The 16,745-nt window shown below is 51.1% G+C and overlaps 7 protein-coding genes across 7 annotated transcripts; 2 read left to right on the top strand and 5 right to left on the bottom strand.

The window, feature by feature from the left end:
• Positions 1-183: 183 nt before the first annotated feature.
• Positions 184-4,107, bottom strand: KRP23_3670 (Gamma-tubulin complex component 6; the record flags this gene model as incomplete). Its single annotated transcript, XM_067888550.1, has 9 exons — positions 184-678; positions 752-814; positions 916-978; positions 1,042-1,129; positions 1,203-1,240; positions 1,312-1,680; positions 1,774-1,872; positions 1,942-1,981; positions 2,546-4,107. The coding sequence occupies 9 exons, from the start codon at positions 4,105-4,107 to the stop codon at positions 184-186; spliced, it is 2,817 nt and encodes a 938-aa protein (XP_067747783.1).
• An 83-nt stretch (positions 4,108-4,190) lies between these two features.
• On the bottom strand, positions 4,191-4,910 carry KRP23_3669 (uncharacterized protein; the record flags this gene model as incomplete). Its single annotated transcript, XM_067888549.1, has 2 exons — positions 4,191-4,784; positions 4,866-4,910. The coding sequence occupies 2 exons, from the start codon at positions 4,908-4,910 to the stop codon at positions 4,191-4,193; spliced, it is 639 nt and encodes a 212-aa protein (XP_067747782.1).
• Positions 4,911-6,148: 1,238 nt separating this feature from the next.
• On the bottom strand, positions 6,149-8,674 carry KRP23_3668 (uncharacterized protein; the record flags this gene model as incomplete). The annotated part of the gene is made up of 8 exons (XM_067888548.1): positions 6,149-6,193; positions 7,149-7,841; positions 7,924-7,966; positions 8,041-8,081; positions 8,142-8,210; positions 8,277-8,324; positions 8,407-8,577; positions 8,645-8,674. 8 exons carry the CDS (start codon positions 8,672-8,674, stop codon positions 6,149-6,151), a joined length of 1,140 nt encoding a protein of 379 aa, XP_067747781.1.
• A 427-nt stretch (positions 8,675-9,101) lies between these two features.
• On the top strand, positions 9,102-10,172 carry KRP23_3667 (uncharacterized protein; the record flags this gene model as incomplete). Its single annotated transcript, XM_067888547.1, has 1 exon — positions 9,102-10,172. One exon carries the CDS (start codon positions 9,102-9,104, stop codon positions 10,170-10,172), a length of 1,071 nt encoding a protein of 356 aa, XP_067747780.1.
• Positions 10,173-13,041: 2,869 nt separating this feature from the next.
• On the bottom strand, positions 13,042-14,184 carry KRP23_3666 (2-dehydro-3-deoxyphosphooctonate aldolase; the record flags this gene model as incomplete). The annotated part of the gene is made up of 5 exons (XM_067888545.1): positions 13,042-13,279; positions 13,347-13,464; positions 13,536-13,578; positions 13,655-13,979; positions 14,072-14,184. 5 exons carry the CDS (start codon positions 14,182-14,184, stop codon positions 13,042-13,044), a joined length of 837 nt encoding a protein of 278 aa, XP_067747779.1.
• A 306-nt stretch (positions 14,185-14,490) lies between these two features.
• Positions 14,491-15,195, bottom strand: KRP23_3665 (uncharacterized protein; the record flags this gene model as incomplete). The annotated part of the gene is made up of 1 exon (XM_067888544.1): positions 14,491-15,195. One exon carries the CDS (start codon positions 15,193-15,195, stop codon positions 14,491-14,493), a length of 705 nt encoding a protein of 234 aa, XP_067747778.1.
• Positions 15,196-15,293: 98 nt separating this feature from the next.
• On the top strand, positions 15,294-16,467 carry KRP23_3664 (Peptidyl-prolyl cis-trans isomerase D; the record flags this gene model as incomplete). The annotated part of the gene is made up of 2 exons (XM_067888543.1): positions 15,294-16,065; positions 16,247-16,467. 2 exons carry the CDS (start codon positions 15,294-15,296, stop codon positions 16,465-16,467), a joined length of 993 nt encoding a protein of 330 aa, XP_067747777.1.
• Positions 16,468-16,745: the final 278 nt, after the last annotated feature.

Here is a 16,745-nt window from a genome sequence, read left to right as displayed (position 1 = left end):
CCAAATCTCAACACAACAACGAATTTACTCGCCATTAAATATCATGCTATTGCGACACTGGATGAAGCTGCTTCGATCCGAAGCCTCAAAATGCAACGCGCCTCACAGAAGCGCACTCGTGGCACTTCAATTTCGTGCTAATTCGCACATACGCAAGTTACTGCAACGCTCCTGAAGTTGAACCTACGGCAGATGAACTGAACGCGTCCGTGAAAATTTCTTGGGAGCTGGCGGTGGATGTAACGATCCTGAACGCGTGAATGGGGGTGCTTGGTTCGCTGGTTTGATCTGTTGACTCTGTTGAATCGGGACGTGTGCTCGCGATCGACGCTCTTGCTGGTGGTAGAAGTAGTTGTAGTTGAGCTGCATCACAATCTCCGTGACGTGGGGAGACGCGCCGTGCTTCTGCATGGCCGTAAGCATAACTACCAAGAAATGAGACTGCCGCTTGAATTCTTTTGAGCTTCTCGTCATTTCAGCGTGAAGCACACGAAAGTCAGGACGGTCGAGTAGACGGGCGCTCAGCAACTTGTCACCGACTTGATCCATGGCCTGCTTGGACTCTGGGAAATATGTGTGCATATTCCGGTCAACTGTGCTGACGAACTCGTCAACTTGGCCAACAAAGCGCAAGATATGGTTGAAGGTCGTCAGGATGTACTGAATCACTGTCGCGTGCTGCATGATCAACACAGATCATGTGAGCACCTCCCGTATTTTTGAATCCAGCGGTTAAATAAATGCGTTGTACCTTGTCCAGAAGAAAGAAGCGATTTAGCAAGTCATCAAGATACTGCTCGTGAGTAGCATCCATCTTCTCACATAAAGTGAACACCAGCACAAATGCATACACCAAGCAACCAAACGCTTAGCGAGAACCATCAAAGGGGCAGATATGTAAGGCTCATACCGCACCTCTCCTAAGCTTCGTGAAGATAGCATAACCTGGCGATATTTGGACCACCCTTGGCTTGATACCTGTGGCATCTCAGATATGTGAGCACACCAAAACCATGGAATATTCCACGTACAGACTTGTACCTGACTCGTGAGATAGCTCAGCAAGCTTTTTGTGAAATGCAGCATATCTGCCATTTGAACAAGTAGCTGACGCATGTCTTGCTCAATGCTGAAGCATACAGAAAGAACCACGAAGTCAGCTTCAGCCACCGAAATACCAATTCGAGATACCGTTTACATACAACGAGTAGCATCTTCGATGTCGAAGAGTGGATTTGAACTGCAATGAGAAAGAACAGTTCGAGTAAAGTCAGCAACATACGCACATTTAGAGTATGTAACACACACTACCTTGACAAGGGCCGATTCGACAGCCTTCACTTGAACCAGGAACACCCCAAGTCTAGAGTATTTTTGCATAATTGAAGCACTGAAAAGTACACGCAGCGGCTGCTGCGCAGCAAACGTGAAGTGCATACACTTCATCGTTGCAATATCGATTCTTGCACTGCTGCTAGCACTATCCAGCAAGCTGAAGTCAACTCGAACACGTAGCCGACCACCAATTTGCCGCTGCGAGGGTGATAACGAGTTGTTTTCAAACACCCCTTGTACCGCACTCTGATGAAATACGTTGAGTTTCTCACTGTCAGCCCACGCGACTGGGTTTGATTGCATGTGAGCAACCAACTTTTCGGTGAAAACACTAAATACGTCTTGCTGCGGATAAAACAAATGCAACAACAGCAGAAGTGTTAGAAGGTGTTACCTTAATCGGTCACACTCAACGAACAGCCTACAAAATTGACTCACCTGCCCCATTAAGACAAGCATGCGAAGAGCATCTACGTGCTCCATGTAGCACATTTCGTCTCGAAAAATGTCGGTAATTTCGCTGTTAAGGCCCTGACACTGAACCATCCAGAAGGAGAGTGTGTTAGTACGCCACCCCAACGCACAGAAAGCAGTCAGTTAACACACCTTGCTTTCGATATGCTGGGTGAGACAACGCTCCAAAATCCTGTTGAAAGGTATGCATTCTAGCATAATTTGTTGAGAGGAAGGACAAGCTTCTGCGTGGCCTTGAGCCGAAGTTGTAATCACCGACATAATTCTATGGATGCGTCTGCAGCCCATCGCCTCCAGTTCACTTGCAAGTAAATCACATAGAGAAGGCTGCAGTAGTTCAGGTGTAGCAATAGATTCCACCTCCATGTGTTGCTGCTGCAGAAATCGATTCTTCATTTGTCGGCTGGCTAGCGCCTCATTCATTAAGTTTGTCATTGACTCGAGAAATACAGGAACGAGCGAGCGATTTATTTCGAAGGGAGCCAAAGTCAGCAACCCGTCGCGAAAGGTTTGGTTCCTTTCACGCATTGGCGATGCACTAACGCTCAGTGATGCAGGCGTTGCAAAAAACAGCTCTCCATGAAGAGGAATGACATCAAAATGGCTTATCTCAAAGATCATCCGGTTTATCAGACCCAAGTACGGATTCAAGGCGCCAATAAATAGGTGTAGCAGAACATCGGATCGTGGCAAGTTATCTGCAATACTTGAATCGGCTGACAGCCCCTCCACGTACTCTAACTCCATCATGCGGTACAGCGCATCGAGCACACATTTTGCCCGCTCAGCGCGCTTTACTCCATGCCAATGCCGCTCCGATAAACCCTGGAAGCATTCTATCAGAACTCTCTTCAACCATGAAATCATCAGAAAAATCTCCTTCAGGCCACCATAGATACCCAGCAATGTAGGCTGTCGCGACGCAATGCCAGACCACGGACTTGGGTCCTCGTCTTCAAGGTTGACTGCAGTGTTGACTTGCAGCTCCACCTTGCGTATCGAGTCATTTACATTCCCAATGACTTCTGATAATGAATTGGCCAAGCCTTCCAGAGTTACGCATCGATGCTGTTCACTGAAGTCTGGCGCATGACGAATAAATCCAAGTAAATCTCGAAGCAATTGCAACTCTGACGCTGCTTGTGCGAATTCACTCACAACATGGTGAAAGGCCAAGGGAGATAAATGCCCAACTGCGACACCTAGCGACTGTCGAGATCGCTCAACCGTCATCGTCTGGAAATCTAAACTAAAGATCAATGGAGTCGGCTTAGCTGGGCGAAATTCAAACAGGAGCGAATCGATGCCATCAAGTGCTTCGAAAACCATACTCACCACAGTTTGCTCGTGGATAAGTCTACGAGGGATAATACCACTCGTTGTCCACCCGCCCTCTGCACTCTTGACCACCGCTTCACACAAAAGCCACGGCCGGTCTAACGTAAACGGAACATGCTCACTCTTTTCCATCACACACGTCGGATCTTCAGCATCATCAACCACCATATCTTCTTCATCTCGCAGCAAAACTTCTGGGTGATAACGGCACAAAACGTTATCCCGCAGCCTTTCTCCCTCCGAGAACTCTCGTCTCGTTCCACCGTGCTCTGCACTCTCCCCACTGGCAAGCACACTGCTCACTCGAGAATCCGGCAGTGGCATCACCTCCTGTCCCCCAATCGCATCACCCTCCTCTTCCAATGCCTCACTCGTCCTCTTCCCATTGCGGTGGCACGAATCGACACTGCGTTCCCTCCCCACGCTGCTCATTTCCCAGTCACTTTCCTCGTCACTTTCCTCCCAGGCTTGGTACCACTCGTCATTGGTAGAGATCTGGAACAGCTCGTCCACCAGTTGATCCTGCATCTGCCTGTGCTGCTTCTGCTTGAGTTGCTCCTGCTGCAGCACCGTTTTCCACCTGCTGTCGGCGTCCTCATCCACGTCCACATCTTCGTCTACTGCTGTTGTTGGGGACGTCGCCAGCTCTAGCAGAAGCTTCAGCACTTGGCAGTCGCAATGCGGAGACAATTGCAAAAGTTTGTCGGCTCGATCCTCCAGCGAATGGACGCGGAACTTGGTCGCTAGGGCTTCCGTTTGCTGCTGCACGTCCTGGGGCAGAGTGTCCACGAACCGGTGCGAGTAGAACTGCCCCACGACGCGGTCAGCGCGCAGTAATAGTGCCTCCTGGGGAAGTGGGCGCTTGGCTCCTTCATCAGGCGTATGGGTGTCGCTGATGTGGGCGCACAGCTGCTTGGCGAGAGGCCGCCACTCCTTGGTCCATGCTGGTACCGGAGCCATACTGTGGAGTGCAGCGAAAATAATAGTGCCCCCGGGGACGTATAGTCATTCAACAGTTTAGTGACATGTTGAAGCGGGAATGGCTACATTTTTGGTTCCTGTTTTTCTGATTCAGTTGCTGGTGTTGTAGTGTTGGTTGAAGGGTGGTCGATGAGGAAGAGCACAGCTGCTAGTTGCCCGCCAAAGGTGAAGTCTCCGGTGGCGGTTTTGAGGAAGTTGCAGTCGAGTTGGTTGAACGAAGTGCGGCCGTTGCTACATGGAGATGCTGGGAACAGCGTTGGATGACGCATCGGAGACAGTGGAGCTCGCGGTGATCCTGGAGGGGAGAACGTGCCAGCACCAGAGAACGAGGCGAATCGGCCGCTGGAAGACCGCAGCAATGCGTGCTGTGGTGACGGCGCATCGGCGTTGTTGCGACGTAGCGTGCCTGCGAAGTTCAGGTTGTACTGCTTGCGGTAGTCTTGGAACTCCAGGTCCGTCTTCTCAATGAGTTGGTCAATGTACTCGATTGGCTCGAGCTGGAAGAGCTTCTTCATCGCAAATATAAGCAGCGTTGACTCCTCACCCACGTCGTCGCCTAGCCCAGAGATGTCAGTGTTCTCTGGGAGAACTTTTCTCGTCACCAGTGCGAAACGTGGCCACTGCTGAGAGTAGCGCGTTGCAGTTTTCTCGATGATCTACGTAAAATATGAAGCATATGTAAGTCAGATGCACGCACAAGAACACGATCTGCAACACACCAACGAGGCAAAACTTACGTTTCGTTTTTCCGCCGATAGCGTTTGGAGATGAAGCTGAAGCATAGCTTGCGTGACGCTGCGAATCTGATCAATATGCTCGTCTTCGCGGAAGGTCTTCAAGATCGCCAGTGCTGGTTTGTAGTAATCCACCGCTCGATAGTGCTCACCTAGGTCTCTAGATAAGCCCCCCAGTTGCAGATATGACCTCATTATGTCCTCATGGTTTGTTGGGAGAACTTCCTTGCGAAGACCTAATGCTGTAAGTGCGATTCCGTAGGCAGCTTCAGCAGCTTGGCTTCCGCTCACTTGTGTGTGCAGATTTGCCAGTAAGTAGCAACACTCTGCAGCGAAGTCTTTGTAGGCTGGTACGTCTTCCACTGGATCAGTAAAATGCTTCTCATAAACAGAGAATGCGTCTTCTAAAACCCCTATAATCGCTTCGTGTTCTTTGGAATTTGCTGCATACATCAGTATCCCTTGTTGTCGTCTGATATCCGCGTAGAGTAGGCTGGTCTTACCGAAGCAATCGCGAACAAGCGCGACGCAGTTTTGTAGAGTCTCAACCGCTTGCTCAGCCTCACCCAGATCAGCGTGAATTTCCGTCATGGTCATATATGTGTCACAAAGCAGAGGATGTACAGGACCGAGGTGCCACTGGATAGGTTCGAGAGCGTTAGCGAATAGTTCCCGGGCACCTGCTAAGTCACCAGCGATATGCTTCAGCTTCATCAAAACAGTATACGCCCGTGTCAGTTCGGCGTGATTGCTACAGGAGTCTTCAATCGCCAACGTCGCCAACTGCTTGGCTTGACCCGGTAAGTTCATCGCAAGCGATATGTTGGCGGCACAAGTGAGTAGGTGGCAAAGTGACAAGTTGCGTTCATCACTCGGCGCAGTCTCCAAAATGGATATGTGGAACATGATACTTGATAGCGCACTGCTAAACTCTCTTGCGGCGAGAAAGGCGTCTGAGCTCTCCAAAACCTTCTCACAATCAGTTGAAGTCCGAGCCAGTAGCACTGTCCTAGGGCTTAGAAACTGGACGTATTCGAGTGAAGTCGGCTCCGCACCTTTAAAGTTGTAATTCATGTGGTCACTGAAGTGGACGCCAGTCTGGAATTGCATCGCGTGGAATAACTGTGGTAAGTGAAGCAAGTCCTCGCTAATGATGGTGTCCAAGTTGAGTGTTTCTCGTGAAAGACCGAATTTCGCGTGTACTTGCGGCAAAATTCTTTCCTCCCAGAAGGCTTTTGAGTCAGGAGAGGACTTGCCGAGTACAAGGTTGAAAAACTCGACCGTCACTAGAGAAGCTTCTTCTTGAAGAGCCATCTTAGCGAGTGCTCGAGCTGTGGCAGCGTCAACTATGTGGTGCTCGTCACAATTATCTGCACTTCGTGGTGTCTTCGCCTGTCTTAATATCATCGCAGTTGCATCCGGTAGAATTGTTCGTAGTGCCGCTCGGAGCTCAACTTTGCACGCTCGAGCCACCATTTCCACAAATAAGATACGACGAATGTGTTTTAGAGATGCCAGTTCGTAGCAGGACGCAAGATACCGCACATTGATACCTTCTCCGTGTAATACACGAGTCAATGACGGACTGTCGGTTACTTGAATTGTTGCGTTCTCGAGCTCTGCAACAAACTCTGGTATGATAATTGTGTGTAAGCACTCACGAGCGCTACTGGCTGATTGCTGAAGTAATTGCGCTTCTAACTGCGACATACAAGGGGTGTCATCTCCAGTGGATGGATTTTGATCTAGCGAAACGTGGGTATTCGAGTGCAGAGGGAGGTTGTTTCCGTGCGTCCGAACAAATTCTGGGCGCATTTTGAACAGCAGAAACTCGTGAGCTACAGCGTCTGGCTCATCACTCGATATATCGGCTGGAATGAGATCGGAAAGGTTCTGGAGCCCAAATGCAGCTGCTCCATCCCGTGTTTCCATAGAGAATCCGGCACTATGGGGATAGAAAGCAGGAGCTGTTTGGTTCGAATCAGAGGCAGAACGGTGATCGTCTTCAGGTCCCCCCAGACTATCGGTTAGAAGTCCAAGGGCATCAAATATGATTTTCAGCTGATCGCGCAGATTCTTCACGCAGTCTCTCTCTGCTTGATTGACCAACTTTTTTCGCGTACTTTTCACCATTGATTGCGACGACGCAATGACGAATGCTCGGAATCCAAGATGATCCACTGTACATTGAAGCGGAACTTGCATATCCACACCTGGCTGTGTTTCGTCATTGGCTTCCTCAATAGCCTCGTATAGGGCTCTCGCAGCACGGACTTGGTGGCCCACCATTTTGTGGAATATTGCGACTGAGGCTGCATTTTGGCGTTTTTCGTGGGATGATGACGCACTTGATGTGCTGCTGACGCATAGATACACCAGCAGACCGTCGCGTTGATACTTTCGTAGCATATGCGTCAGACCACCGTACTGTTGGATACCATCGGTTGCAAGGAACTCGTCGCTGTCAAAGCTTTGCGGGTGTAAAGTCTTCTCTTCGTCATCCAACGCCATTTCAGCAATAATCTCACGTACTAGAATCTCAGCCGCCTGACGGAATTCTGCAAGTAGAGATGATACCTGGGTGCCCAGATCAAACATATCAGTGGAAGGCTCGGTGAATACTAATGCGTAATATCGATGGTTCCAATCTGTTCTCCCTTGGCAGAGAAGGCGCTTGGATGCTGAAACGAGTGCACTTGACTTCCGCGAGGCACTTTCTTCACGCTGGAGCGGTATGTACGTTTCTGCAACAACTTGGTTATTTGCACGTTCAGCTTTCACTCGAGCCATCACTTCTTGCGCGCAATAGTAACTTTGGAGCCAGGTCAGCAGTCTCGTTCGGGTGATAACACCATGGTGGCCAATATCAAGTTGCTGTTGCATCAAATCAAGCTCTGATTCCAGTCCCTCCCATCCAATAGTTAGGAGGAGCCCGCGGAGTTTTCCCACATCAATTCTCCCGGTGTGGCGAGGGTCAATCTGCAGTTTTGTCAGTAGCATTCCCACCCACATTAGCCAAACCACTCCACCTTCACTCAACAACAACAAAATCTGAGCCAACCTCCTTAAACGCCTCAGCAGCCCGCCGAATCTTTTCCGTAACGCTACACAAATCCAGAAACCACGTCAGTAAATATGATATTCACCTGTACTCCTCAAATACATATAGGCACCGTACACCGGAGACACATGGGCATCAGCAGGAAGACACAGCCGTGACTATCCACACACAAGCACACTTCAGTCCTCAATATTTTAAAGTCACAGCCTTCTCCTCACCGTGAGCGCATATCTCCACTCAGTGAGCTCCTTCTCGGATGAACAGGCAAACGTCACTGCCTTCGACGACTACACCACATTACTGTACCTCTCAGATTGCAGCCTGTACACAACTGGGAGCATTGGCTCACGCACCTTCTCTATCGACTCCAACTGAAATGCAAATTTACGGCTCACTTTCTTCTACAGCAACGACGTCATGGAGAATGGCGATCCAAGTGAGTCTTTATCCAGGATTTGTGCATTCTTTTGTATGCACACAGACCTCGTCAGCCATGACGAACTTGTAGTCCATGAGCTCGAAGGAACTGCTCTGGCGTGAGCTACCGAGCGAGAAAACCTGCTGCTCCACGGCCATGGGGAAGCACTTGAGCAGCGTCCCGTCCAGATGCACCCACTTCTCGGTCCATTTCGGGCCGAAGAACCCCGAGCCGAGCTGAGGGAAGAGGAGAGCGTTAGCACGTTATAGCAGTGATATATACAGCAGTATGGATGCTCACAACCTTGTGCAGCTTGCCGGACTTGGGCTCCATCTTCAACTGTAGGGATCTTGCACGCGGAAACCGTTGGCCGTCCCCTCGACTTCAACTTCCAGAGTGATGGTCGCGCGATATAGACACGAGCATGGAGTGGTCCACGTTCTGTACCACCAAAATGTGCTGGTATAATGCGGGGCTGCAATTGGTGCATTCTCAATTACCCTCGAGTTAGAATATATAGAGAATATATGACTTTAAACAGGTCAGTAAGTATAGGGAAAATGTATTCTGATATCAGACTACCGCTATCATACCATAAAAAGTGTCAGATATGCCAATTGCAAGGTCGTCAGGCGACAGTGACGTCGGCAGAACCATGTAGCCATCCGCCGAACCACACACTTCGACAGAACTCGACCAGGATCGGAGACCGTCATTCATCAATTGGCAGCGCCGGACACAAGAGACCAGCAGAGACACCATGAGCGGCACGAGTGAGGTGACGTGGAGCAAGGAGGAGGTGATCAAGGCCTTCGCGGACTCGGGCAACCTCAAGTTCTTGGAGCACATCAACCTGTCCAACACGGACAAGTGCTCTGAGGCGGCTCCCGCCTACATCTTCTACATGCGCGGGCTGCAGTGCTCGCGCGACCCGCGCCTGGCCTACCACTTCTGGGCCAACTTCGCGGGCCGCCACCAGTTTCACCTGTTCACGGGCCAGCCCAAGAGCGAGTGCATCAACGCTGCCATCTACCTGTACGTGCCCGACCTGGACGAGATCGAGAAGAGCCTTGCGGCCGTCGCGGACGAGCTCAAGGACACCAAGTTCGCCTTCGAGCGCATCAACCGCGGCGCAGAAACCACAATTGAGTACCCGCAGGAGAAATGGCACGAGATGTTTGAGACCTCCAAGTACGACCACCTCAAGGTGAACGACCCGTACGGCAACGAGCTGCGCCTCAACGTGACGCCGCGCAATTACAACTCGATCAATAAGTCGCTGGGTAAGACGCTGCCTGTGACGGACGACATTGAAGGCGTGGCCCAGGGCCTCCCGTTCCTGCTGTACCCGTGCCGCCCGGGAATTGCCCAGGGCATCGCCCGCTTCTTTGAGTACTACCTGGGCGCTAAGACGCTCGTGATCAAGAAGGAGGGCAATGAGGAGCTCTACCGCACGTCGGTGTTCTGTGGCCCCGTGCAGTCTATTGTGTTCGATGAGCAGGAGTCCCAGCGTGATAGCAAGGGCGAGTACGACGGCCACCACGTGTGCATTCATATCGACCGCTTCAAGGAGTTCTACGACAAGGCCAATAACGAGGCCATGCAGTGGAACAATGTGCTGTTCTTCGACCGTTGCGACACCTGGTTTGAGGCGAACCGCGACCAGCAGTACCGCATCCTCCACCTGATCGACCCCGTGGACAAGAAGTTCCTCATGTCCTTCGAGATGGAGATCCGCTCGGCGCAGCACTTCCGCTACCTCATCCACCGCAGCGACGTGACGCCGGAGGAAGAAGAGGCCAATGAAGTGCTCCGCAAGAAGAACCTGTAGAGTGTGCTGCAGCTTCCTGCGATATATGCGTTCGGGTAGGTGCAGCACTCGCTTTACTCAGCAAGTGCTCCGTCGATTCAAGTGGTAATACAAGGTGACAGTGTTCACAAAGTTACTCGTTGTGCAGGCAAACATCCAGCTGGGAGCATTTTTGGATGGATGATGAGGAGTGCTCAGTATTTTTAGGGACCTAGCGATGAGTTCATTCTGGATTGAGCTTTCCATTGACACAGAGCTCGTTGTTCCACCCCACCCCAATTGTCGTTCTTGACGAAGATACTCCAATGCAGGCTGCTGTGGTACCCGCAGTCGACGGGGCCAGGTCGCCTCTACCAGCAGGTAAAGCGCCGATGAATCCGGCGGCATTGAAGCGATTCCCGACACTGCGAAGGAGCTCGTTCCTGTATCAGCTGCAAGACCAAATTTTAATACACAAAGATACTGAGCCACAGCGCCAGCGACAGAAAGAAGTAAAAGAGATTTATCGGATTCTACAACGAGCTCCTGAAGTTCGCGAGGCGCATGACATTGACACGCTGTACGAATGGGTGCTCAAGAATGGGAGCACGAACAAGATTTTTCAAGGAGCTCAAGAGATTATCTGCAAGACAATTTGCCGCGAAATGACGTTGTTGGAGCTGCCTTCTCAAGGCGTTGTTTGCTACCAAGGAGACTACGGCGACACATTCTTCGTTATTATCTCTGGGTCTGTGTCGCTTTTCATCAACGCTAAACCCAAGCCAAGAATCCCGCTTGATGAAAACACCAACGTAAAATCGTTATCTGCTGACGAAGAAGAAGTGAGACTGCAGCCGGATCAATACGGCACCTTCATCAAGCACATCACTGACGGCGGCACTTTCGGCGAGCTAGCTGTGATGGATCCTACGGCACGTCGATCATGCACAATTACTTGTGATGAGCCTACGTCTTTCATCTGCCTAAAACGAGGAGCTTATCAGCGGCTAATCCGCATCACGAACTCCTCTCAACTCGACTTTACGCAGTTAGAGTTTTTAGAGACTTTGTATTTCTTTGAAGGGTGGCCTCACGGTGAGCTTACAAGACTGTCCAATCGCTTACGCCAAGTGAATTACCCAGCAGACAGTTATCTCACTCGGATTGGTGCCGACGCCAACCTTGTATTTTTCATTTACGCGGGATCGGTTCAGGAAACGGTACCGATGATCCAGCTACTAAACGAGAACGGCAATGTTCAGCGCTGTGCAGAACTCGAGAGTAACCTAGCAAAGCGCAGAATGCAGGGTATCGGAGTAAAACGAATTACACAGCAAAGGCGTCGCACAGAACTCGAGCTGACTTTATATCAGGATCACGACATTTGTGGGGAGTATCCCATTTTGTTCAACAAGTCGACGTGCAGCACTGACTTACTTGCAGGTACGGCTGATCCATTTTCTACTGATACATGCTCTAGCACACTAAAACCCTGTTTTCTTAACAACAGTGACGGATGTGAAGACGCTCGTTATGAATGTAAGTCTTTTTGACAAAGTGCTGCTTCGTTGATTGATGTGGGACTACTGTTCTTTGGCGGCTTACTTGCATGGTATGCCATCTGCTCTACTTTCACGGCCGACAGAGAGAAACTTGGAAGGAGCTGTTCTACATGCACGCACTTGACCATATTCGTGATTCATTCACCAAATTTCGCAAGCTAGCTGAAGCTCGTGAAAATTGGCGTAAGACGCGTGTAAAACTTGCACTTGCGAATCCGGGGTTGATACTCACAATGTACGCCTAGTGCTGTCGTAAGAAGTGGGTGTGACCATTGTTCTCACTATGTTGGTGTGATTATAGCTCAACGAAGGCAATGATGCAAGATGGGAAATGCCTTTGCGGCTGGTGTGGAAATCAGGATCATACCACGGGAGACGCATGCTGTCCATCCCTAGCAGTGTCTCGTAAGAAGCTCGAGGACAGGCAACAGAAAGCGAATGCAAAAAAGAACAAGAAAATGATTGAACTTACGGCAAAGGTTCAGACCGGGAATGACAGCATTCATGCTACCATGGCCTTGGTTAATTTCGGCGGTGAGCCCTCTATCACGAAGAGAGCAGCTAGACTGTCTATCAAGCCGTTACCTGCGATTGTTGACGCAGGACTGGAGCTCACTCAACCTGGTAAACCTATTCAGCCAACACGTCCCAGTGCTGGTGCTCCACGAAGACTACGAAGTCCAAGTATCAAGATTGCCGCAAAAAATATGTTGTCTATCGACACAACTCCTGCTGTCTCAACGAATCAATCCGATATACTCCAGACTGAAGTTGTTCCTGAAAAAAACAACCATGGAGAGCCAATGAGACAGCACGAAGCCAACCGAGTCACCGGAGCCCCGGGCATCGCTGTTCAAAGAAAGCTCGCCATTTCCGACTTTCCAAAACTTCTCAAGGCATCGAATAGCCTGTACGCCAAATACGAGAACTCCATCGATTTCAAAGACGAGCAAGCTTTGCCTGTCATCAAGGTCGAAGAGGTACGCAAAGGCGCATTCACTGAGGGATTAGCCGACCAATACAAACACGAACTGGTTCGGAAAGCCAAACGTCTGTCTTCCATGGAGCAGTACATTGGCATACGAACCAAGGTTCTTGGAGACATCACGGCAGCTCAAGAAGGTGGTGACTACCACGAGCACTGCCAAATTCCTCGAAAGCCGAAGATACCAAAGCCCAGACGTCGGTCGGTAAACCCAAAGACGAAGCAGCCTCGACCGGACCGCTTCAACCGGAAAATCAATCGCATGATGAAAAGGATTTGGAAGAAAGACCACCCGCTCCCAATTGTCGAAGAAAGTCTGCGCGATCTGTAGCACTTGTCAAGCTGTATTTCGTTGACAATACGGCTACGATAAGGCCTTTGATGCCCTCGCGATTGCGATAAGCTCGACGAGAAGAGGCTCTAGTTCGTCGATCGGAAGCATCGCAGCGGCGTCGCAAAGTGCCTTTGTCGGGTCAAGATGGGTCTCGAAGAAAAAGCCGTCAACACCGACGGCCGCGGCCATCCTCGCTATCGTCGAAATGAACTCGCGGTCACCTCCACTTGTCGTGACTCCAGCGTGTGCACCACTTGGTCGCTGAATACTGCGACAGGCACGTATATAATGAGCAAGACGACCGTTGGAAACGCAGACAGCCAAAGAAGTCGTACCTGTGGGTGACATCCTGAACCACCAGACCATACGAACGCCGCAGTTTTGGAAGGTTCCTCGCATCGACCACCAAGTCGCCATATCCAAACATGCTGCCGCGCTCCGTCAGAATAAAGTCTACATCACAAATCGAAGAACGCGTTAGTTCTGTCCCACCCAAACGGTTTTCGATAGACGAACACACACACCAGAGTCCTTCTGGGTGAGTGCAATCTTCTTAGCAGCAAGTAGCTATATCACCACCAACACCGTCACAGTTAATCAACACACAAATCGTACAAGCTGCCTCGCAAACCTCCACACGCACCATGGTCTCAGCCGAGAGCATCTGCCCCTTCTTGAGGTTCACTAGTCTCCCCGAGTTTGCAGCAGATACCAGCAGATCCGTCTGTCGACTCAGAAACGCTGGGATCTGGATAATATCCGCCACCTCAGCCACTGGCGCCACTTGGTGCGTCTCGTGCACGTCCGTGAGCACCGGCAACCCCGTTCTCTCCTTCACCTGACGTAGCATCTCCAGGCCCCGTGCCAGTCCCGGACCTCGGTAGCTCTTGAGGTCCTGACGGTTGGCCTTGTCGAAGCTTGCCTTGAAGACTACAGGGATCTGTAGCTCCTTCTGGACGCCAGCCAAGCTGCAGCAAAAACCAACATTACACAATGTGGTCAACGAGAATGCATCATAACGCGAGTAGGAAGCAAGTTCGCGAGCTGCAGCTTCGCGTACCGGTCAGCGATGGCCATCACCACCTGCTCCGACTCCAGCACGCATGGACCGGCGATGAGGAAGAACGGAGACGCCTCCCGCAGCGTCTTGGCCAGCGCGTGGCGGTGCATCATCACTGGGATGAATGGCGATGAATTTGTGATTTGTAATTTGTTGTTATTTGAAACATGGCTACGGTTCCAGTTGAAGTTCCTGTACGCAACAAAGGATACTACACAACGAGTGAACAGCGAACACGACAAGCCTTTCAAGAGGAATTCATCAAAGAGCTGCCACCGGACTACCGGTAGTCCTTGTAACTTACGAGCAAACCAATTTCTTGCACGTTTCGTGGTTGGTTTGTTCAGGAAGTGAGGAATGCAGGTGTTCCCTCTGGCAGTAGCACATTGCTACATAACCTTATTGGACTATTGTTGGGACTATACTTGGATTGCGAGTGTCCCGTAGTCGGTGGTGCTCTCCGCGATCTCATCCACCTGCGATAGAATCTCTTTCGATGAAGTATGCTTTTCATACAGTGAGTTAGTGGGTAGATCTTCAGCGTCTTGGTTTTCCGCCATTGTCTCGAGCGCCGACTGCTCTCGGTTGCGGTGGATCACTTCGCGCACCGCGTGCTTGAACGCGGTCTCGTCGTCGTCGTTCTCCAGAGCTTCAATGACCATATTGGCGAGTCGGTCGATCTCTTCTTCCAGCTCTTCATCGTCGTAGATCAGTCGCGTCGCCTCCATGTGGAAGCGTATCATATCACACGCGCAGAAGATGATGGCCACGTAGAGCGCCGGGCCGCGCTTGATGGCCATACTTTTGTCCAGCACGAGCTCCACGAACGCGTAGATCCACATTGTGATCTTGAGGCCCATCAAGTTGCGGTCGAAGTTGTCAGGCTCGGGGCCGTATTTGCCCAGTACTTTGGCACTGTATAGCAGCGTAACCGTGCAGATCAGTGGCACCCACGCCATGTAAAACGTGGTGTGCAGCTCCTGCACGTCGCGCTTGGTCGCGTCTGGGCTCTGAAATAGCGATACCATGAGCAGCAGAGACAAATACAGTTCCAAAGTGCATACGACAAATTGCTTCACATTGCTCTCGTACACGTCCACCAGCAGCATCGTCTTGCTCAGCATGATACAATCTTCGCTAACAGTCTGATGGCTACATTCCGGACTAGAATTAGTGTATCAACCAATCAAATCACGAGAACGCCAGTATCGAGCTCTTGAAAATGGGGAAGCTGACGCGCGTGTACTTCGACGTGTCCATCGGCGGCTCCCGCGCTGGGCGCGTCGAGTTCCAGCTGTTCCCTGGCCTCCCCAAGACGACGGAGAACTTCCGGTCACTATGCACTGGGGAGCGTGGTCTGGGGCGCACTACAGGCAAAGCCCTTCACTACAAGACGGTGCCATTCCACCGGGTGATCAAAGGGTTCATGTTGCAGGGTGGAGACTTGTCCAACCACGATGGGACGGGCGGGGAATCGATTTACGGAGGAAAGTTTGAGGACGAGAGCTTTAGGTACCGCCACGCCAAGGCGGGGCTGCTGTCTATGGCCAATGCAGGGAAGAATACAAATGGCAGTCAGTTCTTCATCACGACGGTGCCCACGCCGCACCTGGACGGCAAGCACGTGGTGTTTGGGGAGGTTGTACGAGGCATAGACGTGATGAAGAAGATGGAGAGCGTGGAGACGGTGGCTAAGGACAAGCCGGCGGCTATGCAGAGTGTGGTGATTGAGGACTGCGGGGAGCTTGTGGAGAGTGACAGTGACTCGGAGGGGAAAGAAAAAAAGAAGAAGAGGAAGAAGCAGGAGAAGAAGAAGAAGAAGATGGCCAAGAAAGAAAAGAAAAGGGCGAAAAAAGAGGCCAAGAGGGAGAAGCGACGGCGTGAGGACAGTGAGGACGACGGACGCAAGAAGCGCAAGCATGGCAACCGCGGACGTAGTGAAAGTCGAGAACGAGAGGAAACGGTGAAGTACCATGATGAACAGAAAGGATTGGGTGAGGGACGTGAGAGGAAGAGAAGCTCCTCGCGATCGAAATCAAGAGAGCACACACGACACTCTAGTGGCCGTCACAAGGACGCGTCAGAGAGAAGACGCTCCGTTGAACGAGCTCCTGAAAGACCTTCCAGGCCGCGTGAAGGGGGTATACCCAGTGGGTCACCTCCCGTGTCGGGCAGCCCGCGTTCTTCACGCAGTGATTTTCGTGGCCGAGGTGACGATCGCTATCTTCGCAGAGGGCGAGGTTCATCGCGTGAGCGTCGCCAGCGTTACAGTCGTTCAAGAAGTCAAAGTGACACACGAAATCGCTCCGATGCAAGTCGCGATGAACGTCACCGAAGTGATGATCTTTTGCCACGACGCGGGGGTCGCCCGTAGGAGGTCGGGACCGAGACCCTAGATGCAAATACAGCAAGTGCAGTGACTCACTCCGTGCGACGAGCAAGTATAACGTATCTCACTGCGAATCGTGACCGCTCTCTTGAAGTCGATGGCTACACTTATCATTGAGGATATCAAGTGCGCACTTTGAAGGAGAGCACAAGCGATACATTGACAGAATGGAATGCTGGACGCCGTTCACACTTTATCTAGATCCATCTATTTCGCCGGCGAGCAATTGCCACCTTGCGGTGGTTCTGGTACAGGTTCGCAGAGGCTAATTTGCTGAGCAAGTAC

Source organism: Phytophthora ramorum (genome assembly GCF_020800215.1).
Source record: "Phytophthora ramorum isolate Pr-102 chromosome Unknown Phyram_PR-102_s0003, whole genome shotgun sequence".
Classification (NCBI taxonomy): domain Eukaryota; phylum Oomycota; class Peronosporomycetes; order Peronosporales; family Peronosporaceae; genus Phytophthora; species Phytophthora ramorum.
The sequence above is the reverse complement of the archived record's forward strand: the minus strand, read 5'-3'. Positions and strand labels throughout refer to the sequence as shown.